General features: G+C 45.7%; 1 protein-coding gene across 1 annotated transcript; it reads left to right on the top strand.

The window, feature by feature from the left end:
- The first annotated feature begins 1,293 nt into the window (after window positions 1-1,293).
- Window positions 1,294-25,298, top strand: CKMT2 (creatine kinase, mitochondrial 2). Its single transcript, XM_005529457.3, has 11 exons — window positions 1,294-1,402; window positions 5,796-5,869; window positions 8,787-8,944; window positions 10,580-10,778; window positions 12,348-12,443; window positions 14,861-15,082; window positions 17,923-18,008; window positions 19,833-19,956; window positions 21,611-21,745; window positions 22,026-22,151; window positions 25,069-25,298. The coding sequence occupies exons 3-11, from the start codon at window positions 8,793-8,795 to the stop codon at window positions 25,186-25,188; spliced, it is 1,260 nt and encodes a 419-aa protein (XP_005529514.1). The 5' UTR covers window positions 1,294-1,402; window positions 5,796-5,869; window positions 8,787-8,792; the 3' UTR covers window positions 25,189-25,298.
- The last annotated feature ends 2,135 nt before the right edge of the window (window positions 25,299-27,433 follow it).

Consider the following 27,433-nt stretch of genomic DNA (forward strand, 5'->3'; position numbering starts at 1 on the left):
AGATGGAAATAGGCCATTATTTATGGATGATCCTTGGCATGCCAACTGCTTCAGTAGCTGAGTTTCTCACAAAACAGACCACAGTCCAGCAGCAAAGCCGAGCTGTTTTTTTAAGTATTAATGATGTGTTCTTCAGAAATCATTAGGGAACTTGCTAACAATGTTTTTCCAGGGGTTTGTGCTGTAAATGCACAGTCTGGGGTTTGTTTTTCTCTTCTGTTCTCCCCGACTCTCAGCTGGAAAATAGCTGGAACTTCTGCATAATCCAGCCAGGCACTCGATGGCATCACCTGCTTCCAGGGGAAGTCCTGGTCTGTTCAAGGCCTTTACAAAAAAAAAAAGGTGAAAAGGGTAAAAGTAGGTGTGTGCCTCCATCACGAGCCATGGATTTGCTGTGCCTATATTTCCTTACTCAGGTTACCTCAAAAGAGCCACAGTTGGTTTTTTTTCTTTATCAACCCAACAGGAGCACAGTGTTGGGTTGGTAAAAGAACTGGTGTGCTTGAGATGCTGTTTCTAGATGCATTGATCCTGAATGGCTGTTTTGGTTTTAATTACTGGGTGTGCATGGCTCCCATTATCCAAAAACGGGCATGGCATTTTGGGGGAGAGATGTCCGTGTTTTGTAAAGTTCCAAAATTCTGAAGTGTGGGTTTAGGAAACTGATACGTAAAATTAAGAGAACAATAAATGTACAAAGGGAAAAGGACTTTCAAGTCTTGTATTTTTAAATGCTGCACAGTGCTGGTCTCTGTGCTCCTCTGTCAACCTTGACACATGTTCAGCTCTGGAGCACAACCAGGTGAATGAAATGGATTATTCTTTCACACTTCCCAAACCACGGTGTGTTATCTCTGTCATTCACTGAGACACAGCAACTCTCAATAAAACTGAGTAATGCAATAATAGTAATTCCAGATGGGAGGCCTCAGAGGCCACTGGATGTTTCTGGGCCCCTCTGCCTTACGAGAGGCCAAGAATTAATGTCACATTAATTAAGAAGTGAAGGGGAGGGTGTGAAAAGCCCCAAAATCTCTCTGTGATCTCAGCTCCTGCCCCGCTCCCAGCCTGGTGTGAGCAGCTGTGGCACTGCCCTGCTCGGGGCTCTCTCTGGAGCAGCCCCAGGCAGGACCAGCCTGTCCGTCTGTCCGGCCGTGTCCGTCTGTCCTGGCCGGAGATGCTGCTGCCACATCCCGCTGGCAAGGGCACCCTTGTGCGGGCAAATGCCGCTGATGTAACCCAGCAGGGCAGGATTGGCCCCTGCAGCAGAATTATTTTTGTTGCCCTCACCTCCTTTTGGCCGTCTCGGGTTTCCTGGGCTGCTGTCAGTGCCCAGCCTCCTGCTGCCTTTACACTCTGGGCTCGCTGCAGGCAGCAGGACGTCCCTACCTCCAGCTCCAAGGTCAGTGTGACTACAAATATATTGCTTTTCCAGACTCAAACCCTAGCATTTCAAATGGAAGGGTTATTAAAAGCGGATTCAAGGCACCACAGGGTGGTGGTGTTAATTTGGTTATAATTTATTGACTCGTGTAAGTGCTTGGTGCAGGGAAGTATGTGCCAGCCCCCGCTGTGCAGCTGCTTCAAATAATGGGATCACAGGATTATTAAGGTTTGAAAAAGACCTCTAGGATCATAAAGTCCCGACATTAATGCTGACCCTTAAGTAACAATTTCAGTCAGACAAAGATAAGAGTCTTTGCAGATGTGTGACAAGGTCAGAGAAAATGTCTCCTATTACATGAGTTTTTTGTGGTTTTGATTGTAGCTCTCTGCACTGCGAAGATGAGAGGTTTATACTGCAAAATGGCACCAGATTGGCTCAGAAGGGTGAGCGGTGCCTGCACCTTGGCTGGGCTTTGGCAGGAGAATTTGGGCGTCTGGGTCTCACCTGGTCGGGTCTGACCAGCCAGACCTTCAGCTTCAGAAACCAAAAATCATGGTGGTACCAAGGGGTTGTGGTCTGATCTATGAAGAGTTACCATGCCTTCTCTACTCACACGAATCTGGTCACAGGTTCATAGCTTGGAATTTTATCCTTTTTTTTTTTCCTTTTTTCCCCCCCAAATTAGTAAGTTTTTATAACCATTGGCTGCCCTCTGGAATTACAAGGAGGAAGACCCTGAAATGTGGTTGGTATTCTGTGTTAGAGATGTTCCACGCTGTGATTAAGGCACTGCCAGGATGATGTCTGCACTTGATGCTGTTTCTGCACATTGGAGGCTGTATCTCAGAAAACTCAGATGAGTCAAAGGGGTTTGAGTGATGCTGAGAAACTGAAAAACAAAAAATCACCAGTATTGCTTTGTGGGGCTGGATGTTTCAATGTGTGTCTTACTCTCCGAGCTGGAGGGTGATGCAGCAAGCCAAGGGAGATGTAAACTGATTTCTGGGTGTCTAAAAATGGCCTCTGAGGCAAGCAGTGACTCATGACAGCCGCTGCAGATGTTTCTGAGGCTCCAGAACCTTCCACGGGAGGGCGGGGAAAACTTTCCACTGCCCTCTGTAGGCTTTAGCTGGAGCTAAGGATGGCTTAGAGGAATTACTTCTCAAATCTAAAAGGCCAGGCTCCCTGTCCCTGCACCACGTGAGGGTCCAGCTCAGCGCAGGGATCCTCTGGCTAAAGAGCTTTGTGGGGTAAGACGTGCACACACATCCCCCGTGGTGCTGAACTTTAGCTGTGACTCTGCCATTCCTCCCAAATGTCACTCAGGATCACATGGCGTGGCAATTAATACCACCCATGACACGGCTCAAATATTTAATCTGCCTCTATTTCTAGAAATGTCACTGTAACCCCGGCACTTGCCTGCCCTCCAGGCAAGTGTGAAATATTGGATAACCAATACCTCTGTTTAAAAGCATCCAGGGAAAGATGGAGCTGGAAACTCCCCATTTAGAAGAAGTTCAACAAAGTGATGAATTAGCAGGAAAAACACTTTTTTATATATATATATATATATAAAATATATATATAGTATATAGAAATATTATATATTATTATATATATTATAATATATACTATTATAATATGATATATCTTTCTTCTTTTTTCTTTTTTTTTTAAATATTAGAAGGAGTTGTGGACTTCCTGGGGTTCCAGCTGTGGTCACAAGGAGCCCCTCCACCTGCAGAAGTGGCACCTGCAATGCTTTGGGCTGTTCTTCAGCCAGCAGCAGATTTCCTGCAGTGGCTTCTTTCAAGCCTTGGTGCTGGCCTTTGTGTCCACCTTTTGTGCCTGGCAGGTGGCAGAGATGAGAACATACCTGCATTTAAAGGTGTGAGAGCCCAGGTGCAGTCCTGGCAGGGTGGCAGTGTCCTGCAGTGTCACAGCTAGCCCAGCAGAGCCAGAAGGGCTGTGACCTCCAGGGCTGTGACCTTTTTGGACACGTGCTGGCTCCCTGGCCATGGCATGTGGGAATTCTGCCCTGGGAAAGGCAGAGCTGGCTTGGATCCACGCTGGCTCGCCCTTCCTGGAGCCCAGGGGGTGAGGATGAGGAGGGTGAAGGAGGAGCCCTGGGCTGGCCCTGGGGGCCACCTGCTGCACTCCCACCCCGCAGCCCCACAGGGGGGGATTCCTGTGGAATTAACCCAACCTGGAATGAACTCCCTCGTGCTGGAGGGAGCCTGGCTCAGGGAGACTGCTCCTGGTGCAGCAGCACTTGTGCCTTCCCTGGGTCAGGCTGGGCAGGACTTGGTGACAGCCCCAGCACCGAGCTGTGCCCCATCCCCTGGGCTGGCCAGGGGCACAGAGACATCCTGGCCAGCACTGAGGGACAGCTACCAGGGGAAAACGCACAAGGCAAGTCGTGGGGACGTTCTGTCAAGCTCACAAACCCTCAAACACCCGGCAGAACGCTTGAGGAATAAGAGGAAAACCCAAAGCCAGCCCTGGCTCCAGGTGGAATCACCTGTAGAAAACAGCCCTGGTGCAGAACACGGGCTGGGACACGAAACTGAGCCTCCCTCCAGGACAGGAGCCCGGACAGAGGACAGCAGGGCAGCCCAGCCCTCACTGGTGCTGCAGCAGCTCACTTTGGGACACATCTCTGAGCATTTCTTACACAATGTGCCAGAATATCTGCATCATTAAGGTGCTGATGGAGGAGCTGCCTCTCAGTGTGCTGACCCATTACATTTTGGAGAAAGAGTTTTATTGCTGCAGAGCATTGTCAGAGTGACACAAGAATGAGACCTTGCACCAGGAAGTCCTGTTAAAAGTCTCAAAAATAAAGTTGTTAAGGTTTACACCTAAAAAGGTGTTGTGTCTAATCACACAGAAATCAGATCTCTCTTGGACAAATAACACAATAATAATTGTCAGTGTGAGTTTAGAGGCAGCTAGTCCTGTTTAAAATAAAGCCAAATTCTCAGGTAGCTTGGGGTGGACTGAAAGAACCTGAAACTTCCAGAAGTTAATATTATGGAATTAATGAACCACTTACCACAGATAGAAATTTAGGTAGAAATCAGTAAATCATAATCAAGAACCCTCTAAGAATTTTTTGTCAGTGCCTTCAGAATTCCACAGCAGAAGAGAAAACTCCTTTGCCTATGAGGAGATATTCCAGTTTAAAGAGAAAATTAAAGTAATAGCAAAAAAAAACTTGATGGGACTGATAGAGTTGCAAGACAACCCCCATCACAGGCCATTGATTCAAACTGAACAGATGTGCAGGCCAGGAATTGGAGGTTTTTTGTTTTTTGTTTTTTTTTTTACCTCAGGCTGATTAATCCTTGCAATTTATTTCTCTTTCCCAGACCATGCTGTCTCTAAATGGCTTTGAACACAAAACAGATGTTTTCCTTCCAGCACACCTGGGCAGCTCAGGCAAACACTCCATTCCTTCCCAAGGGGTAGAAACAAGACCCTCACAAAATATTCTGTTTGTGAAGCAGAGTTCATCCCCACTCCCAGCTGCACCAAGACACTCACAAGAAAATGGGTTTTCTATGGTGGGCACAAGGGAAGGCACTCAGGAAACTCCTACAGGAGGAAAACCTGCCCTTGCGATTTTTAGGCTGTGCCGTGGTTCAATTACCCTGATGAAAGCGAAATCCTTGCAGTGGAGGCTTAAAGATGGTCTGTGCTGAATCCTGAATCACAGCACAGTAATTCTGGTAAAGTGCTCCTAGGACAAACACACTCCTTTAATCAGAGGTAATGATGGAGCAAACCTACTGCAGAGGCAGGCTGGCAATTTCTGTGGGGAAAGAACAGCTGAATATATTAATGGTTTGAGGTCAGACTTGACAAAAAGCTTTGATGAGGATCTTTCCTTAGTCTGGGGCCTTTGCATTCGGACTCTTTCCAAATGAATCTTTCAAGAGGCTTGTTTTGAGGCAATGCAGTACTTAAAAATCATGCAATCTTTTGAAGGGAAAAAATTGGCCTCCCATCCCAGATAACATTGTTTCTCATCAAATGAAGTTTCTTTTTCAATTTGTGCCCTCATTTCGTAAGAACTTTTATTTTTGCCAGGCTGTACAGCGTGTTTTTTTCTGCTCCTGCTGTTTTTGTGGCTCTGCAGCACATTCATACCTGGGACTAGAGCCCACCCGTGTGGCCAAAGCCGAGACTGAGCCCGGAGCCAGAAAGGACCACACTCCCTTGCCTTCTCCTAAATTTCATCTTCCCCTGGCCCCTGGAATTACCCAGACAAAAATGATGGCAATTCCATGCTGCCATCACACCTGCCACCGTAAGAAGAGACGTGTAGTTGAGCACTGTGGGTTTTTTTTTTTTTAAAAGAGGGTAGAAAAACCCTGTTTTACTCTGGTTTCTGTTTTTTTAGGTAGACAACCTGTGCAGTCTGTGGTGTCTCCTGAGTGGGAGGCTTCTGGGAGCTGCCAGAGAAGTGTCTGTCAGGTAAAGCAGAGTCTTTTCTGTGACCCAGCAGTGCCAGAGTGCCCTGGGACACAAAGGGAAAACGCTTTGCTCTGGGACATTGCAAGGCTGGTGTGATAAAGCTGCCCGTGCTGGGGGGTGAAACCCAGCGAGGCACATCCAGACATGTGGACATGGACAGACAGACAGACACAGAATCCCCCTGCCCTGGGCATCCCTGGCAGGCCACAGTTACCCTGCTGTGCCCAAAATCCTTCCTAAGCACACCCTGCAGGTGATTCCTCCACTTTAATCACATGTACAGGTACATGTCCCATAAACCACACAGGGCTCCACAGCTCCCAAAAATTCCTCGCTGGAGGGGGTGCTGGTGAGTGCTGGGGGCTGTTTAAGTCATAATATCATCATCTGCAGTGGGATTGTGATGTGTCTGGTGGTTTTCAGGACAGGTTTTTGACTGCCAGCCAGCTCCTTGCGATGGTGACGCAAACTATAAATACACAGAGCTGTTGTGAAAATACATATGGTGTTTCACAGACACTAAGGTGTGACAATAGTTCTGAGCAGATTAGTCATAAGGAAATATTTCCAGAGTGTAGGATGAGGGTGCTATACAGTGAAAAGGCACAAGAACCATCTGCTAAAAACACAGAGGCGGAATCATCAGGAAAATCTCCATCAGAAACCTCTGACTTGATGTTTATTTACAGTCAAACACTGCATTTTGGGAGGGAGAAATCCTGCTGCAGTCACAAGAGCCTGTCCTGCAGCTCACCTAAATGAATTCATCGATTCAGGGGGGATCTTTCAGTGAAAAAATACCAAAATTTCTGTCAGTCAGCACCTGTCTCTGGAAGTGACATTATATTAACTGTGTGTTGTGTTTCAAAGGCGTGGAGGAGGCAGAGGGAAAAGATTCTGATAAAAAATTGCTGAAGCACAATAGAGGACATGAAACTCATGACTCCAAATGGGAATGCTGGGAATTTACTCACTAAAATTTTGCTCACTAAAAATAAAATCAAATGCTTCGAGGAGTTTAGTATAACCTCCAAAAGGATGGTGAAGAGGTTGCAAAAAAAAAAAAAAAAAAAAAAGTCACTCTGGAAAAAGCTTTTGGAAAAGCAACTGAAACAGCAGAGCCTGGAAGAAATGGCACGGTTTTTGGCAAATCTTCCATGCTCATTTCGCAGAGGTGATCTACCAGAGCCCAGTCTGGGAAAAAAGCCTCTGTCAATTACACAAATTGGAATTTAGATTCATAGAATTGTCCTTTATTTGGACAGTATCTTGCTAAGGAACTCAGCAATCCTAACCCAAACTTGATTCTTGTAAGGAAAATCATGGGCTGCCTCCTTCTGACTCCCAGAGAAATGCCAGATCCTCGGCCAGCCTTAGGCCTGGGACACTGTCCACATTTATCCAGAGTGGATAAATCCACTCCTACATGGGATAAAAGGGAGTTTTACACTGCTGGGTGCTGGTAAACTGCCAGAGGTTAACTCTAACAATTCCTCTTATGTACCCTTCCATGACATTGGTCAAATGCATATTGATGAGGATTGCACATAATCCAACATTCCTTGGGGTTTACATGTCCTGGGAATTCTTTTGCTTGGTTCCAGCCCTGACCCCTCTTCCTAAAGCACACCCTGCAGATGAAACGTGTGGATTTTACATCCTCACCAGGCCCCTGCTCTGTGCTTTGACAGTTCTTGACAGGCTCAGTGGTAAATTCCTCTTTGCATTCCTTCTACCACTGTTTATTTACCTGCTTCTTTTCAGTGTTATCCTACAGATAAGATACTCCACCAGTGCATTAAATCAACATCAGCTCTTCCACAAAATTATCTGAGTTATTATCACCACTGTCACTTAGCCACACAAATAAAGGCATTAGCGAGGTCTGCAACAGTTAATGTCATCATACACAGCAGACAGACTCTACTTGGATATTCTGAGAGAGCCTAAACTGCAATTTTTAAATATAAATATGTATATTGCATATTTTTATTTTAAAATAGATAAAATTTTACTTATAAATTATTTCATTATCCATTTGTAAATTATATTTATTTATAAAATATAAAATATATAAAATTTTAAAATTTATAACTGTTATAGTTTTATACTTTTTATTTATCTTTATATTAATATTTATCTTTTATATTAATATTTATCTTTAAATAAAAATAGAAATAAACAGAGATATTTGTCACACTAAAATATATAACCCACTCAGTGAATGGGTTATTAACAAATTGTGCTACACCAAAAGTAGTTAAAAAGTAATTATGAACTATACTAATAGTAGTATATTATATAGTATATAATATATTAGATGGTATTATACAGTAGTAATAGGCATCAAATATATATTATGTATATAAACTATATATTATATATAAAATATATATTATATTATATTGTAATATATTGTATTACATTATATTACATTGTATTATATTACATTATATTACGTTGTATTATATTACGTTGTATTATATTATATTATATTATATTATATTATATTATATTATATTATATTATATTATATTTTATTATATTTTATTATATTATATTATATCATATCATATCATATCATATCATATCATATTATATTATATTATATTATGTTACATTACATTACATTACATTATATTATATTATATTATATTATATTATATTATATTATATTATATTATATTACATTATATTATATTATATTATATTATATTATATTATATTATATTATACTAAATTATACTATATTATTTATATATATTGTATATTATATCTATGGCTATATATATTAATATATATATACACACGGTAATAATTGATATTGAAATAATGGTTGAAAGCGGATCTATCAGAGTGAGGGCCAGCCAGCAGAGAGCTGTTCCTGCAGAGCTGACCCTGGCTGTGCTCCTTGCAGAGAGGAATGGCTGGCACCTTCTGCCGTCTCCTGGCCGGGCGCGCGGCCCCAGCGCTGTTCGCCGCCGCGGGCACGGGGGTGCTGGCCACGGGCTACCTGCTGGGCCAGCACAACGTCAGCGCCGCCGTGCAGGAGAAGAGGAAGCTCTTCCCGCCCAGGTGAGCACACGGCAGCTGGGGAGGGAGTGGTGCCACCTCAGCTGCACACCTGAGCTGGGCTCCAGCATCTCCAGCACCCCCAGGTCTGCTCCAGCCTGCCAGGGCTGGGATGGGATGGGATGGGATGGGATTGGATGGGATGGGATGGGATCCATGGGATGGGATGGGATGGGATGGGATGGGATGGGATCCATGGGATGGGATGGGATGGGATGGGATCCATGGGATGGGATGGGATGGGATGGGATGGTGATGCCTTGGAGCATCACCTAACCAGAGGCCAGACAAGACTGAGAGAATAAAGTGTTTATTTATTGAAGGCCTTCAGTAGCTGCACCTTGGGCTGGCAGGAGCCTCCCAGGGCCTACACCAAGCTGGACAATGGTCATGGGTGTTTCAGACAGTTCTAACTTGGGTCCATTCACATATCAGGGTTAACCCTGCAATTACAGCTTCAGCTAATGAAGTCATTTAGCCCCAGTTTGCTCCCCCCAAGTCACTTTTGTTTGTGCTTTTGGGGCCTGAGGCTGTGGGGTGTCCTTGAGCTCCGGGCCCAGAGGGATTGTTGTGTGTGACCAAAGTGTGAGGACAGTGGCTGACACTCTGCATGCAGCTCAGAGCTGTGCACCAGTGCACTGCAGCAGCTGAAACATAAAAAAACTAAAATCCTGAGGCATCAGTGAAATATCAGCTCTCAAAAAATGCCCCCAAACCAACCAAAACCAACACTGCTGAACAACAGCAAGCCATATATATGCCTCAGGTTTAGTAGTACATCATTATATTTATATCATTACATTGAACTCATCACCAACCAACAGCTTTGCAGGCCCACCAATTGGACTGCTGATTGCATGGACTCTGCTCCAGCAGAATGTGAAAATATGTCCTCCATGCAAGCAGTAATAATCTCCTGTATTACTGTTGTACTGGAAATACTCCTAATTCTGGTAAAAAGTGACTGGCTGATGGTTAGAAATTATTTACAGGCCTTTTTCTCTGACTTTGCCAAAGGTAATGTGGATCAGGCTCTGACAGACTCATTTTATTATTTAATTTATACAATCCTAGCTAAAATATATTCTTAGAGAAATACCACATAAAGCAAACCACGACCAGTACAAGAGAGCTGAGGACTGACAGAGTTGAAAAATCCCTTGCCAAAGCCTCACATCTTTATTTTGCCTGTCTCCACACAGCCTGCTGCCTCCTGCGGACAGCAGTGCCACCAGCCAGGCCCTGGTGTTTCAGACACAGCTGGCAGGGCTGACAGTCCCTCTGGTGCCCACCAAGCTGTGAGAGCACCCGGGGCTGACACCTACGGAGCCCTTCTTCGTCCAGACTCCAATCTGTGTCCAGCTGCACAAACCAGAGCTGGGGCTCTCCCCTGCCTGCCTGAGATGTCTCAGTGGGGTCAGTGCCCGTTTGGGTCCCTTTGACCCCATTTCCCTGCCGGCCCCGAGCACAGCCCAAAGCGCAGCACAACACAGGCTGTGCTCAGCACCAGAACCTTCCCTCCCTCCTGAAGGGCAGCACAGCACGCAGCCCAAGGGGAATTTACACTTTTAGCTTCCCACAGAGTGGGGGATGGCTGTCCAGGGCACAGAGTAATGCCTCGGGTTCCTGTCCCCACAGCGCTGACTACCCCGACCTGCGCAAGCACAACAACTGCATGGCCGAGTGCCTGACCCCGGGCATCTACTCCCGCCTCCGGGACAAGATGACCCCCAACGGGTACACCCTGGACCAGTGCATCCAGACCGGGGTGGACAACCCTGGCCACCCCTTCATCAAGACGGTGGGCATGGTGGCCGGGGACGAGGAGTCCTACGAGGTAAGAGGGCACACGGGCCTGGCCGGGCCTGTGCTCGTGGTGCTCCCATCAGGTGGAAACAGATTCCCAACAGGGAGCGTGTTCCTCAGACAAGTTGTGTCCCAGAGGGTACTATGACTTTTTAATCTGTTTTTCTCTGATTCTGCTGCACTTCTTCTGCAATTCTCTTCACACCTGGATTTCTCAGCTTCTCTGAGCTGAGCTCCTTTGGGATCCTCCCTCGTGGGGAGTCCCGCTTATCTCAGTTCTCTGGGTCCAAAGAAAACTCCAAAGCTTGTGAGGATCTGTTTCTCGTGTTTATTAGGCTGTTATCACAAAACTTGGCAGACTTTTCTAGACTTTTGCTCAAGTTCAATTCATCCTGCTGGTTTTGGCTCACTTTAGCTTTGCAAGCACAAAATGGCCCCGAACTGCACAGCTTCTTTATCTTTATACTTATTCTTATCCAATTAACAATAGACACGTATATTATTTTTCTTAATGACCCAATGACCCATCACCTGTGTGCTGCACGGTGACATTTTCTAACCAGTCACCTCCTACTACCTAAAAACTTCTATGACAAGAAAACGAAGAAGAAAGAAGGAAAAGAGACACCACTCTAAATCTCCCATTTTGTCTTCTGCTCTCTAATCTGGTTTAAACTCTAACTTTTTCACCCAGTGACTTAAGAAAACTCTTTAATCTACACACACTTTTAGCTTTTCTAACTTTAACAGTTGTTTTCATGAAAACATGTCCATAAAGTTCATGTTGTATGAAATTCAGTGTTTTTCTGGATCTCAGAGCCAGGCACCAGAGACAAGGGCACACACACTGTGTGTCTCAGACTCCAGCACGGTACATCAGGGGCAGGCTGGTGCTCTCCCTGCTTCTCCAGGTTAGGAAAAGCAGGAAGACGTGGCATTGCCACAGGTGTCCCCTGTGCTGCAGTGGCAGGTAATGAAATGTACCCGCTTGGCAGCAGCTGGTACCCGCCTCCAGCAGTGCCCTCCTGCCTGCAACCAAACCTAATTCGTGGAAAAACAACGATCCCACTCCGAGACACGCCAAGTCAGCCTAATGTGGAAATCACATTGTGAGGCAGCAGAGGCAGAAATGTCTCCTGGGCAGTGCCAGACATCACTGAGACACAGCCTGTGGACCATGAGGAAAACCGAATACAAACAGCATTAGGGTGGACAGATCATTTAGCTCTGCGGGGAGAAGAGGAAAACAAAAGAAAGACCTCACAGTTATTGACCCTGTGGTCTGGTTGGGGCAGTGGTGCCTGTTCCTCCCCAGGGTGTCCCAGGGAGGGTGGGCTGGCACACCTGCCACACCTGGCTCAGGTTTGGTGTGCCTGTGCAGATGTGCAGCACACCTGAGCCAGGTGGCTCTAACCAGGACAGGGAGCACAGCAGGGAGGACTCAGGGTGCTCCTGCACGGCCTACAACCACGGGCTGGGGGGCTCTGGGGGTCTGTTCTGGTGGGCAATACACCCCAAAGCCCAGCTTCTGCCTGGAGCTGCTGTGGGGATGTGTCTCTGTGGTGCTGCAGACTCTCTCTAGACTCTCCTGACCCCACAGGTGTTTGCTGAGATTTTTGATCCTGTCATTAAGGCCAGACATAATGGCTACGACCCACGGACAATGAGGCATCACACGGACCTGGATGCATCCAAGGTAGGACTGAAACGGAGCAATGACACCAGAAAGGCTCTGAGCTGCTTATTCCAGTGATGATGCTGTAAGCACCAGTACTTTCATTTCCCTTGGTCCAGCTGGGAAGACCTAATTTTTTTATGTTTAAGGAAAATGGTGTGGCAGTCTTGGCCCTGTCAGCTGCATCCCTTGTTCTCAGCAGGGAATCAGCCCCAGTGGTACCAAACATTAGGAACACAGCCTCAGTGGGCACTGTGGGTCTGCTCATGAGCTTACAGGTCACAGACCCATCAGAAAATGGGTTGGGTTGGGCTGGCAGGGATCCTAAAGCCCATCTCATTCCCACGCCCATGCTGTTACAGTTAGATGACCTCATAGATTTATTCTGAGCTACTTAACCACAATCTCGCTGCAGATTTTTGCAGTGTTTGCACAATTCACTAATTTGCAGATGTCAGCAGTCTAGGGCAGTCTGCTGATGCTACTTTGAGCTTGGTACTCTTTATAGTTTTCATTTCTCTGCTCATGCTATCTTGGAGATACATTTTGCAGTATCAAACATATCTTAAAGTTCACCTTGCTGAAGCCCACTTGCACCTCCTGAAAGCCTTGCTTCTCCTTTTACACATTTTATCATACCTAAAAGCAGTTTAAAAGCTGTGGAAGCAGTAAAATCACGGACAGAGGACTCTCTAAGTATTTCAGATTAGGGAGGATATGTTTATTATGGCTGGGTGGCACATGGAGTCCTCTCCCAAGGTCGTGCATGTCCCCCACTGCCCCTTATTCTCTATTTATTTCTAAAGTATTACATATGGATAGGATGACACACCTATACATATTCATTGCCTGACTCCGCCTGCTCTCATTTTGTATGGTAATGAGCTCCACGCCCCTCTGGGCACGCTCAGTCCTTCTTTTGAAATGGGTCTGGGGTCCTTTTAATGAAATCTTCCTCTTCCTTGGGCTTGAACTTTCCCCCTGTGTGCTGCTGGCAGCTCTCCTGGTCCTCTTGGACAGAGTTCAGGTCCCTCACCTGCAGGAGGTCACTCACCTCCTTCCTTTCCACGAGGCTCCTTGTATCTTGTCTCCTCCTACAAAGGCAACTTAGCACCAGTAAATGACACATGGTTTTATTCTAATTAAGCTTTAGGACAAGTGGAGTGATTTATGTACCCTGGTCTATTTTATATATATATATATATATATATATATATATATGTATATATATCTCCTTGGTCTACTCATTGCATCTTGGTTTTTGTTGACTATGTATTCCTTCTACAAGCAGAGGGTGTATAGCCTAACCACACCTAGAAATCATTAAGCACTTACATTGCTCTTTTCTTAGATTCTTTTATTAATTTTTTTTCACTTTGAATGTCCTTAAATAATTTCCTTATTGAATTTCCTTAAGTAATTATTTATATATAATAAATATAGATAAAATATGCAATATATATTTTACAATATATAGAATATATATAAATATTTACAATATAAAAATGTATATAAATATATAAATATATTTTCCCCTTTGAATTTCCTTACGTTATTATTTATATATAATAAATATATATAATATATATAATATATATTTCATAATATATAAAATATATATTTATATATTATATATAATTTGATTTATTATATAAAGTAAATAAATATTTTTTCGTTTCGAATTTCCTTAAGTAATTATTTATATATACTAAATATACTTATATAATATACAATATCTATTTTATATATAATATATATATTTATATATAATTAGATTTATTGTATATAAATATACAATAAATAAATATTTTTTAATTTCGAATTTCCTTAAGTTCTTATTTATATATAATAAATATATTTATAAAATATATTTTATAATCTATAAAGACATATTTATACATTATATATAATTATGTTTACTAGATATAAAAAATATATAATAAAAAAATAAGTTTTTTCACTTCCAATTTCCTTAAGTTATTATTTCTATATAATAATTATATATAAAATGTATGTAATTTATATTTTATAATATATAATTATATATAATTATATATTATTATAATTATAAGGTATAAAATAAATATAAATAAATAAATGAGTGTGTATATATATGTGTGTATATATACACATATACATATACACATATACACATATACACATATACACATATACATATATACATATATACATATATACATATATACATATATACAGATACATATACATATAAATATACATATACATACATACATACATATATATATATACATACACACACACACACATATAAATTATTCCTTATTCCAGTCAAAATGTTAATTTCTTAACTCGCCTAACTCGTCACAACAAGCGGCTGCCAGCAGCGGCGGCGGCGCCCTAGCTAAGACCAGGTGCAGCGTTTAATGTGTGGTTTAAGCGAGGTTTAACTCCCGCAGATCACGCACGGGCAGTTCGACGAGCGCTATGTGCTGTCGTCGCGGGTGCGCACCGGGCGCAGCATCCGCGGGCTGAGCCTGCCGCCCGCCTGCAGCCGCGCCGAGCGCAGGGAGGTGGAGAACGTGGTGGTCACCGCGCTCTCCGGCCTGCGGGGAGACCTGTCCGGCAAGTACTACAGCCTGACCAGCATGACCGAGCGGGAGCAGCAGCAGCTCATCGATGTAAGTCCTGTTGGACATTTCAGGTTCATCCCCGCCGCCCCCGGGGCTTCCCTGCAGAGCCCAGCACCACCACCCTGCGCTCCTGGTGCCTAAAGAGGCTCCAGGGGCAGGGGCTGGGCAGGGTTAGAGGAATAAAGCAGGGATCCATTAAAAGCCCTTCCAAGGATGCACCTTGGGCACTGCAGGAGCCCGGCCCTGGCTCCAGCCAGGATGGCTCAGGAGTTTCACCCTTGGATCACTTTGGTCCATCCCCACCTCGGGGTGAACCGTGCAATTCCAGCTGCAGGGGATGCAGTCCCATCCTCCCAGCTCGCTCTCCTCAGCTCGGGGCTGTTTGTGCTTTTTGGGCCCAAAGCTGCAGCGCTGCCCTTGGTTGTGGGGCTGGGAAAGGATTGTTGTGTGTGCCTGAGCTGTGAGGAGAGCTTGCTGTCACTTTGTGTGGAGTTCAGAGCCACACACCAGGGCAGGGCACAACCTGGGAACGCTGGAAGGCAAAACTTCAGGCATTATGTCAATACTTTTAATGGCAAAGCCAGCCACCCAGGGTCTGTATTTCTGATAAGTACATCACTGTGCAGGTCTGTGGCAGGGATTTATATTCCAGAGAGTGGGGCCTGTGTCAAATCAAACACTCGAGGCTGCTGCCACCTCTCTGGACAAGTAATGAGACAAATTCAGGACCTTTCCTTGAGCAAGGATTGATAGTTTCTATATTAATAACCATTCCAACTAAAAGTATTACACTGAGATAGATATTACATGGTGTCTGTATTCTACACTGTAGGGGCTGGGGGCATTGCCTGTGATTTCTCTACGTCAAAATGACACTAATTCTAATTTCCCAAAATTTGGCTGTAACTTCATAGGTGAACACTACACAAATTCTAATTTCCTAAAAGTGGCCAGGTGACTTTTTCCCAGTCCTGTCATTGTGTTTAAGGAATTGAAGGGTCAGGCCCGTAAGAAGAGTTCTCATCGTCACACAGATGGAAACACAAGGATTTTCACCATGGACTTTGTCACAGCATGTCACATGTCAAACAAAGCTTGCATGTGCGTTTTAAGTATCCAGAGGAATGGCTGTACACTCTTAGCTATATTCATCATAGAATTTATTGACATTATTCCATAACACCAACCAAAGGGGAGCTAGGAATAAGGTAACTATTTATAACCCTGGAACCAGGTGTCTGGATTAACCAGGAGTAAAGAATTTATGTAAGGTCAGTAACTTCTTTTAATTGAATGTCCCTGGTAATATGTTTATTGACAGGACGTTGATGACCTACTGCAGGTTTTATTTTCAGCAGGAGACAGCTCCTCAGGAAGCAGAGGTTGAAACAGGAGTGTGGAGAATGTAATTCCTTCACAGTTTAAGGGAACCTTCCTGTGGGAAGAGGAACAGGCTTCATTGGTTCAGCATTTTATCTCATTTTGTTTGGTTTCATGATTGATAATGCAAATTTAGAGAGATCAGAAACTGACGTTGTAACCTGAGGTGAATTCCTTACCTCACAGCACAGCTCACCCCAGGACCTGGCACCTCTGTGGGATCAGGCTTCCTGACAGCTTTTAAAAGCTGCCATTTGAGCCCTGTAAGATCAAAGTTTATTTCAGTGAAATAAATCAGTGCTACTTGAATTGCACTCAGCACAGAAGGCATTTGGTGTTTTGGAGATTTGGGCCATAGGCTCATGAAGAAAACTAACAGCTCTTTTCTGGCAAAAAGCAGAGTTTTTGTTTCAAGCGAAGTGTCAAGTGGAGCGGGCTGAGGGAGGAAATTTTGTGTCCCTTTGAAGAACAAAGGGAACTCGACACCTTTTCTTCCTGCATGGTTGGAGTTCTGGCTGCACCGTGTCCATTACAAAGCATTCAAAGATGAAAACCTAAGTGAAATGAAGAATGTAATAATTACTATTACATTTTTCATTAAGGGAAAAAAGCCACATCAATGTGTCTGCCACGTCATATGCCTTCTGGATAAATTGCCTCACTATTTCTAGTTAAGCCCTAAGTTTAAAAATAAATAAAAATAAATAAAACCAACAGCACTGACAGCAAAAGCCCCCCAACATTTGATACGGTGGTGTTCAAAGAACTAAGAAATACTAGTTTTTAGCACACAGGTGAAAATCAATAATAAAATACTTATTTTCTTCGGGGGGGGGGGGGGGGGGGGGGCGGGGAGGAAAAACCCCAAAACAATTAATTTTTAAAAATCTAAAGTATTAGGCATAGGGAAGTTGGTGGCACAGCAAGTGCTACATTTATTAAGTCACAAATAGCATCTCTGTTAAGGAACACAACAAGCCTGTGATTCCAAAAGGCTGAGATTAGCACTGATTTAATTCCTACCTTGAGTTCAAGGTCAGAATAAATATCTCAATCTCCATGCTGGAGAAGTATCTTTCCAGACATAGCAGTTTTTATTGTTTGGGTTTTGTTTTGCTTTGTTTTGTTTTTTTTCAATCTTTATGAACTCATTGTCCTCTCCTCTGCTGAAATGTGTCTGAATGCAGAGAAGATCTCTGGAGCCAGGTCCTGCAGAGCATCCTTTGGTGTGTCCATGTGGATTTAGGTCCCACCTCCCATGCCTCCCTACATTTGAAAAATGTTTTTGGCAAAACATGTCAGCAAGAATCTGCATGACTGAGGAAAATCACCCTGAAGAGATTTTAGTTTCCAGGCAGAGGAGCCAGGTTCCCAGGCTGTACTGTGTGATTTGCTTCTGCTTCCACCTTCACAAGAAGGGTTCTGGAAAGTGTTAGAGTTCTTCAGGGATAACCTGGAGTTTTGTTTTTGTTTTCTCTGTCTCGCTCTGGCCCTGTCTGTGTGCCCAGGATCACTTTCTCTTTGACAAGCCCGTGTCCCCTTTGCTCACATGTGCTGGGATGGCCCGTGACTGGCCGGACGCCAGAGGAATCTGGTATGTTGTGTGACCTGCAGAGTCCTGTGTCCTGCCTAAAGATCGTCTTACAAACCTCCCTGCTCGTCCTAACCCTGCACAGCTCCGGCCCTGCACTCACAGCATGCACAGTTTGCCTTAAAAAGAGAAATGTTTCAGTTCCCGGGGCTGAGAACGACCCTTTCCTCCCAAATGAGCGGGATGGAAAGGAGACAGGGAATTCCTGCTCTGTTCTAGGTCTGCTTCTCCTGTCACAACACGCTTGATATTGCACCCAAATACAGTATCTGCTGTGGAGATGAAGGGTAACAGCTCTGAGATGGGTGCCCAAAGCATCAGCAGAGGATGCAGGTGCATCTGCATCCATCCTGCTGCACTTGTGAGCATTGCCAGGTGCTCTGACTCCAAAAAGCATCTGAGGAGTCACCTGGTGTGACACCTGATCACCCATGAAACACAGCTGGGAAACTGTGAGGGTTTTTCCATTTCAACAAGATTCCTGTTAGATTCAACAGGGTGCAGATTCTTTGGTCCCCATCGAAGTCTGGGGAAGAGGAAAAGGATAAAGCTTGAGGCACCTCATTCCTTGTCTCCACAAACAAACAGAAGTACCAACAGCATAGGTACTATCCAGGGTTTTCCTGAATAAAACAGACCTGGGTTTTGGCTTCTTTTGCATGTGGAATATCAGGGAAAATGGAATAAAAAAAATTACTGTGATTGGAAATTTCTTCTGAAAGCCACATCTTGAAAATCTGCCTTGTCTCCTTGCAAAAAATTGCTGTCAAAAAGGGACATTTTGCACAAATTGCAGATAATGGAAATCATTTTGCTTTTGATGGTTTCCATCCTGTCCATGTTACTGGCTGCAGGACCATTTCCACCACCAGCACAGTCAGCAGTGGCACAGTTTAAATGTGAGAGCGATGGGGACACTTGTTTAACTAAAAGGGGGAGGTGAGTTAGGCCAAATTCAGACTATTTATAAAACCCTCCCTCAGCATTTGTGCGTGACTGAGGAGGAGGTGGCTGGACCTGGCCTGACCCCAGCCTCAGGACACAGGATGTTTACACCTGCTCAGCACTGCTCACTGCAAAAAGAAAAGGAGACGTGGCAAAAGACCAGCTGAAAGTCAGGATCTCAGTGATCTTGAACTTTCACTTTCGTGTGCCTTAAACCTGGTGATATTTCACTGCTGGCACAAACAGGTCTGATCCCATCAGTCACCTTCTACGTGCTGTAGGAAGGCAGTAGTAGGAGACTGGCCAAGCAGAGAAAAAGCAGGGAAAGTGACCCAGCCCTGACTGCCTGCTTGAGGCAGGAGTGGGTCTGCAGGGGTTCTGTCCTTTCTGGCAGAGCAGGGTCACTGAGGGATCCCAGACACATCCCTTGAGGGATGCAGACATTGGAGGCAGGGGAGAACAAAATGAAGTAAGCACACATTACTTGGCTCCCAGCAGCACGTAGGGGTTTGGGTCTTGTGAGAGCAACAGAGCCCTTCCCTGAGGACAGAGGGTGCAGAGCTTGGCTTTTCCCTTGGCTGTGTGCACAGCTGTGCTCCTGATGGAGGAGCACACGTTTTCCTTGCCCAGCAGCACAGCAGCATGGTGTGAGCAGAAAGCTCTCCTCACGCTGTGCCCAAGAGATGCTGCAATGCCACAGGCGTGAGGGATCCAGGGTGCAACCAGCTGCAATCCCTCTCTCCAGACAACAGCTTGATTATGACATGTTTAACGTCTCTGCTGCTTGGAAAGACTCTGATAAAACTAAGGACACTGAGAATTATTTCTCAGGGCTTGCCTTTTTAAAGGTATTATTATTTTTTTCCCTCCCCTCTTGACTAGGCACAACAATGAGAAGACATTTCTCATTTGGATTAATGAAGAGGACCACACCAGGGTAATCTCCATGGAGAAGGGCGGCAACATGAAACGTGTCTTTGAAAGATTCTGCCGTGGATTAAAAGAGGTAGCGTCTCCACGAGTTTATTACTCCTGTTTGTTCACTGCTGTCAGCCCTGCTTACGGTGGTTCACACCGAGCTGACATCTCTAGGAGCAACGAAACGAAGTCACATCAGGCCACAACCCACATCAACACAGGTGAAGCAGGAAACATGGGCAGATTGCTAGCTGAGTTTTAGGGGAAAATAAATGAATATCCCTTTTCTTTTTTCCCCCCTCTTTTTTTGTGCCTGAAGACTGTGGGAAATCGTAAATGAATAATTTTATTTGGATTGTTTGGTTTGCTTGATTGAAGGCTTTATTTGGCTCACCCTCCTCATTTCTGAGGCTGGGAGCAGAGTGGAGGCTGCTGAGGTCGTGCACAGGACTCAGTGTTTAGGACCCACAATTTTGGGGAGGTATGGGGGTTTCTGATTAAAATACTGACAACTCAGAGCCAGGGCTCCTCGGTATTATTTTGGTCTAGCTAATCACAGTGATAAGAAAGGCTTCCTGGGAGAGGGTGTGGTTTGAAACAGTTTTACCCAGACAATCCAGGTATGGCTCAGGTTGGGTGGGGGCCCAGTGCAGCCCTCTGACCTGATCTGGCACAAAAAATGTTGAGTCACCAGAGAAACAGAATATTACTGCACCCCACAGGTAATATCAAGGAACCCTGGAATGGTCTGGGTTAGGGTTTGCAGTGGGTTTTGGGGCACAGAAAAACAAAGCCATCTGATTTGTGCTGTGTTGGCATCAAGGTGGCCACTGAGAGTTTCCAGGGTGGGTTTCCAGGCACACCTGGGAGATGGAGCAGTGCACAGGTGGTGGCCCCACCAGATGTTGCAGATGTTGCTCCCAGCTTTGCCTCTGCTGTTGAGCTGAGCTCATGGCAGCCTGTGGACATGGAAAGTGGTGGGGCAGTTTTGGGAGCTGTGCCCCCAGTGTCTGGGGCAGCAAACTGGGTCTAGTTTCCCACCATCAGTTGTGTTATCCTCACAAAATACAGAAGCAATCCTAGGAGAGTCATTTATTCTGTATCCTTCTGCAGACCTGAAGTATTCAGCTGTATTTGTAGGCGTCTTGTGAGCTGGTTTATGTATCCGGTTCTCAGGGGGAGACGAGAACTGAACTGAAACTGTATTGGGTTTGCACAAGCATAGATGAGTGAACAGGTTATTCAAAGGACAATAGACCCTTGTGATTTTCCTGCAGGTAATTATTTCACTCTCCTGTCAATTCTGGTCAGAGACCAGAGGCCAAACATCCTCTTCAAGGAGCTGTGACATCAGCTAGAAAGCTACACAAAACTCAGGTTCAGCCCCTTCTGTTTGCTTTGTGGTGTTTGAGTCCTTTGGGGTCCTGTGTTGCAAACTCGCTTCAAAATTCCAGAGTTGCAAACAAATGGCAAAAGCCACAACTCTTAGGTGGAGACGTGGCTCCAAGGGCCAAGGCTTTACCAAAACACCACGACAGGGAGTTTTCTGATGAAGTGACCACGAGTCTGCAAGATTGTGGTCATGAGAGGCTGGTGAATAAACCCTTGTGGCACCTGAGGAGTGCAAACATTTGTGTCACACCCAGACCAGACTGCACCCAGGTGTAAATTCCTGCTGCTCCACGGGTAACTTCAGACAAGACACTCGTGGATGCTGCCCTTTCTGTTTGTTTCCACCACAGGTGGAAAGGCTGATCAAGGAGCGGGGCTGGGAGTTCATGTGGAACGAGCGTCTGGGGTACGTGCTGACCTGTCCCTCCAACCTGGGCACGGGGCTGCGCGCAGGAGTCCACGTCAGGCTGCCCAGGCTCAGCAAGGTACACGGCGTGTAAACCTCACCTAAGCCACACCAGCCAGCTCTCCTGGGGTGTGAGGGAGCACAGGAGAAATGGCACTTTAGCAGGGTGTGTGTAACGAGGGATAGTGCATGCAAAACCAGTGTGGGAACCAGCAAAGATGGGCTGTAATCGAAGGAGTGAGAAAACTCTCCCCCTCTGCTTGTCCTTCTGGCAGTGCTGTAAGGATCACAGCTCTGTTGTGACTCTGCTCAGCACACCAGGAGAAAGGCAGTGAGCTCAGAGCTGTTCCTCCTGACAGGACCCCAGGTTCTCCAAGATCCTGGAGAACCTGCGCCTGCAGAAGCGTGGCACCGGCGGGGTGGACACGGCGGCTGTGGCCGACATCTACGACATCTCCAACCTGGACCGCCTCGGCCGCTCAGAGGTAACCTGCTCATCTTGGCATGTCTTTCCCTGTTCTCCCCTTGCTTTTTAGCTGAGATCTGCACTGGCATGGGTCAGTTTCCCTCTGCTGACCTCAGTGGATCTGTGGCAGTTTTTACTCCTGGTGAATCTGGTGGCAGTGCTCACTGAAAGGAAAACTGTTAATGTGCATGAGCTGCTGGATAAATGCCCCTGTTGGCAAAAACCCAGCCCTGAGCAAGTTACACAAATACAGCCATGTCATCAGGGTCTCTGTGAGGGTGTGCAGGTGCTGGAAGGAAGCAGCCACAGAGTCCTAACCCAACCTGGGACTCAGGCACCAAAGAAGTTTTGGTGAAGGGCGCTGTGCTCCTTTCCGTACCACGTCACACATTTTCTCCATGGTTACACAAGGCTGCCACCCCACAGTGACCGAGGAGTTGGGGCTGTTTCACCTGTCCTGTGTGGCTCTCAGCAGAGCACACAAGAGAGCTGTGTTTAAATCAGAGATTGAAACCAGGGCAAAGATTTAATAGTGTGCCCTGAGCCTTCCCTTGTAGGGCACAGACTGCAGCGAGTTGGGTGCACCTCAGACATGTGCTGCGAAGATGTCTCACTCCCCTTCAGGGAGAAGGAATTTGTTGTGCCAGAACATGGAAATTACCCTGCAGCCTGGAGCAGCTGCTGCCCTGCTGGCAGCTCGGGTCCCACCCCTCACTGCAGCCTCATGTTTAATATTTTATAAGGTAGAGCAGTTCTAAGGGCAGAGCTAGTGAGGATGGGGAGCAACAGCCATGCCCAGGAGCTGCAGCCTCCTCCCACAGCTCAGACTCAGCCAAGCCCTGAGGCTGTGGCAGGTTGGATATGGGTGCAGTCCTGGTGTTGCAGCCCCAGACCTGGGGCCAGACTCATTCTAGGTCACTTTTCATAACAGAAATATAACCTGGGATAATGCAGGTGACAACAGCATTCACCCAGCCCACAGTGCCCTCCTGCCACGGGGACAGCCCAGCCAGGGTGACCTGTGCTTTCTGCCTTTCCATGTCCCCACAGCCATGGACAGATGTCTGGAAACTGTAAATATTGAAGTTGGATGTGGGCACCTGTGTTCCTTTGGATCTAGAATGAAATAAGTAACAGGGGACAAAATAAATAAGAGTGAAATGCTATCAAGCTGTATCAAGTATTATTTGCCAAAATAGCCTGTGACAAAGACATCTATTAACAGACATCATCATGTGTGTTTTACATTGAAATAACATTAATAATAAAAAAGGGATTACACAGCATGATTAATTGAGTCCTGCTGACAGACTGCCTAAGCCTACAAATTTTTGCTTATACAAAGAGTTACACTGAAGTCAGTGGTGCCTCCTACAGCAAGGATCCAAAGGATTAAGGCAAGAGATAAGACAAAAGCCCTGTCTTGGAGATTCTGAAATCTAAATAACACAAGACATACTCAAGGGGATAAAAAAACTTTTATTATAGGATAATTTTTTTCCAGTACATAATTAAATAAATTCCATTATATGGTAAACGTGTTTGCAGAGCTGAATTATGTTCCCAAAGGTGCAAGATAAAACTGTTTGCATTTTTGCTCTGTTTCAGTTACTGGTCAATACAAACTTAATATGAAATTTGTTTTCTTATGGAGGCTGCAAATTCAGACCTCTGAATTCCCAACACAGCTAGTCTGCAAAAAGACAACAAACTACTAAGCCACCAAAATGCTTTGTAGTAAAAACAAATCCCTTGAAAAACAGCAACTGTCACAATAAAGAGACAATGGGATTTAGTCTTTGCATTTGGTTTTAACAAGCCAGTTAAAAAGTTAAATTAAAGGTTGCTAATGAACCATTTCATGGAGATTAAGAAATATCAGCTTCATCTTGCTGCCTCACAATGTCACAGGGTCTGTGGTCCTCACATGTCAGCTGTCTGCTGGGGACAGGGCCCCTTGTGTTCTCCAGCAATTGTGAAACAGGTTATTGCCACCACCCCCTGCTATACAGAATTATGAGTTTGGGTGCTGCTCTGGGCCTGGGGCGAATCCCACCCTGGCAAGGTCACTCTGATGCCTTGGAGTGGCTGCCTGGAACAGAGCCTAGACAAGGTAAAGAGAGAATAAAGTGCATATTTATTAAAGACCTTCAATAGATATACCTTGGGCTGTCAGAAACCTTTGAGGGGCTACACCCAAGGCGGACAGTGGTCACGAGTTTTTCATAAAGATAAAGGTTTGGTCCATTTCCATATCAGGGGTTAATTCTCCAATTACACCTTCAGGTAATGAGGTCATTTTCTCCAATCTCCCCCCCTCAATTCTCTGTTGTTTACATCTCTCGGGACCTGAGCCAGTGAGGTGTCCTTGAGTTTCGGGCCTAGAGGGGATTTGTTGTGTCTGAATAAAAGGGGAGATCAGCAGCTGACAGGGCATGGAGTTTTAGGGTTACACACTGAAGCAGCACAGGATCTGAAAAATATAAAAGCTAAATCCTGAGGCATCAACTCAAAATCTGGGAACAAAAGAGAGCTGGGTGCTGCAGAGCAGTGTGAGTCCTGAGCTGTGAGTGCTGTGCCCAGCAACACCTGTGGAGTACCTGCACAGGGGTCATGTTTGAAACAGGTCCCTCAGCTCCCTCCTCAACACTTCATATAAGGATTTTTGCCTGGTTGGCTTGTTCCTGTGGGAGCACAGTTTGGTGGAAGTTAAGGGACTTAATTGAAGGTTTCTGCTGCTGGTGGTCCAAACTTGGGGCAAACAGAAGGGAATTACTGTGGCTTTGCACAGCCACTACTCCCTGTGCCAGAGGAGGTGTGATGTCTGTGACCCTCCTCACTGACAGCTCTGCTGTTGTGACAGCACAACTTCCCACTCTTCTATTAACAGATGTGCTAAACCTTCTGTTACTACAATTTTCTTGTTGTTGTTATAGGTGGAGCTAGTCCAGATTGTCATCGACGGGGTCAATTACCTCGTGGACTGTGAGAAGAAACTGGAAAAAGGTCAAGACATCAAGGTGCCACCCCCCCTGCCCCAGTTTGGCAGGAGATGAAGCTGCTGCTGATGGCTGCAGCTGAGGGTAAACGTGGCTGCCGTTCTGATGGAAAGGCACCCCTGTACATCTCTGTATAAATTCATTGTGTAATAAAACACTACCTGACACCTGAGGTCTCCTCCATGCCTGGCTGCACTGGCACAGACTGGCCTGGGTGCAGCTTTACTGGGGTGTGCTCTTTTTGGGGGCACTGCTGCCCTTTCCTGGTTGGTGATAAGAAAAGTGCCACTTCAGCTGTGCAAAAGGCACAAATCTCTAATTCTGTGCAGCACTTGCACTTCTGGACATATTTACAACATCTCCTATAAGCACCCTGCTCATTTCTGCCCTGTGCCCTTGGGCTGCAGCAGACTGGCCCAAAAACCAGCAAGCAGATCAGTTTGCTTATGTTCTGCATCCCAGCCAAACCAGCACAGCCTGCTCCAGCCCCCTCCTGCACCTCTCAGCTTCAAAGGCAGCGGGGTCTGGCTCAGCTGCCACTCCCCAGAGTGCCTGAGGATGTGCTGCCACTCACATCTCCATGGTCCCATGTGCTCAGCAGCACAGTGGAAAGGAAAAAAACCCAGCAAGTGCTGAAAGTGCCACTGATTGCTTCTTTTTTGCACATATGGAAACAGGGCCAGAACACCATTCCCCAGGAAGGTCCCTGGGTGAGTCATATCTGCAGAGCTGTGGCTGGATAGCTGGCCCATAGCTGGCTGCAGTCTCTAAAAGTCACAATTGGAAGCTAATTGAGAGCTAGATGGTGAATTAGCTGCTGTTGAAAATCAGCAGCATGGTGTGCTGGCTCAGAAGGGAAGCTGCTGAGTGTAAAGCAGGCTGAGCTCCCATGTGACTGCTGTTACTTCCTCATCTATGCTGGGCACATTCACCAGCATTTTGCTGCTGGCTTTCCAAATGATGGTTAATAATAGTAATTCTGGGGGAGGGAAACAGACTTTTGCTGATTTTACATAGAAACAAAACTGGAAAGGCTTCACTGTCGGCTCTCCAAAACTCTCAGCTCAACACAAAATCCAACTGTGGGCCCTGAGATTTTAGCCTGTAATTTGCTTTTCTGCTGCTGAAGGGCAGCAGCACACTGTCCAGCAGGCTGCCACTTGCTAACAGAGCTCCTAGGGGCTGGTGTGGGGCTGATGGCTCTGCTCCAGTGCCTTTAAGCACAGCCTGAGGGGCATCACCCAGCCAGCCAGCCCACTGATGGGGCCACATAAAAGCTGGAGAGCTGAGCTGCCCTTGAGAAAGCATTTCACAGTGGAAATGGGCTGCAGGAAACCTCATGGGGTTCAGCACAGGAGGGCCTGGGAGAGGAAGGCTAAGAGGATAGCTTAATGATGTCCACCACTGTCTGCATCAGGGGAAACCAGGCTCAAGAGTCTCCTTGGGGGTGCAGAGTGACAGGACAGGAGACAACAGACTCAGGATGGGACACTGGGAATTCCTTTTGCCCTGCAAGGGTGCTGAAAAGTTGGAACAGACCCAGAGATACCCAAAACTAGAGGAACAAGGTTCCAAAAAATCTGATCCAGGCTGGGGTGGGATTGGTGGCTGTTTTGGTAAAGAACACCCTCAGCCTACACAAAGGTGTGATCCCTGGCTGAACCAATCACTGCAAAATGCCTGAGATGAGCAAATAACCCAGAGCAATCCTGTGCTCTGAGCAGACAGGGAATTGTAAGTCTGCACAAAATAGGGACACCCAGGTACAGCTCACTCCCTGCTCTGCTCCAGCTGCGGCATTCTCTGTACTGTTGGCTTCCAAGCATGTCCTTCACAACCAAAATACTCCTCCTCACATGGATTATTTTGCAAAGGCTTGTTACCACCTACATTTTCCACTCCCGTGACCTTTCTCTCTCTCTCCATGACCTCGAAATGGTCAGCAAGAGCAGGTCAGCTGCTTCATAGGAATGACATATTTTCATTCTTCACATCACTGATTAATGTTTTAAATCAAACTTGGGCAGTGACCTACCTATTAAATCAATGCAGGACATCTGTGCTCAGTCCTACTCCCTCATGACAATGCTCAGGACAGTTTTCTCTTTGCTTGGAGCCCATTCTCCTCTGAGTGGAGCAGGGTCAGTGCCCCTCAGTGCCTTCAGGGCCAGCTGGGAGGTGTCTGCACTGCTCCCGACGACAGAGAATGGTGCAGCAGGAAACAAACAACCTCAAACGTTGTGTGCCCACACGAAGAAAGAAATGCACACAGATTAACAGCTCAACAAGAAAATATTAAAGG

This window comes from Pseudopodoces humilis, chromosome 4, assembly GCF_049639895.1.
Source record: "Pseudopodoces humilis isolate 2021_Gansu_Grassland_sample_001 chromosome 4, ASM4963989v1, whole genome shotgun sequence".
NCBI lineage: Eukaryota > Metazoa > Chordata > Aves > Passeriformes > Paridae > Pseudopodoces > Pseudopodoces humilis.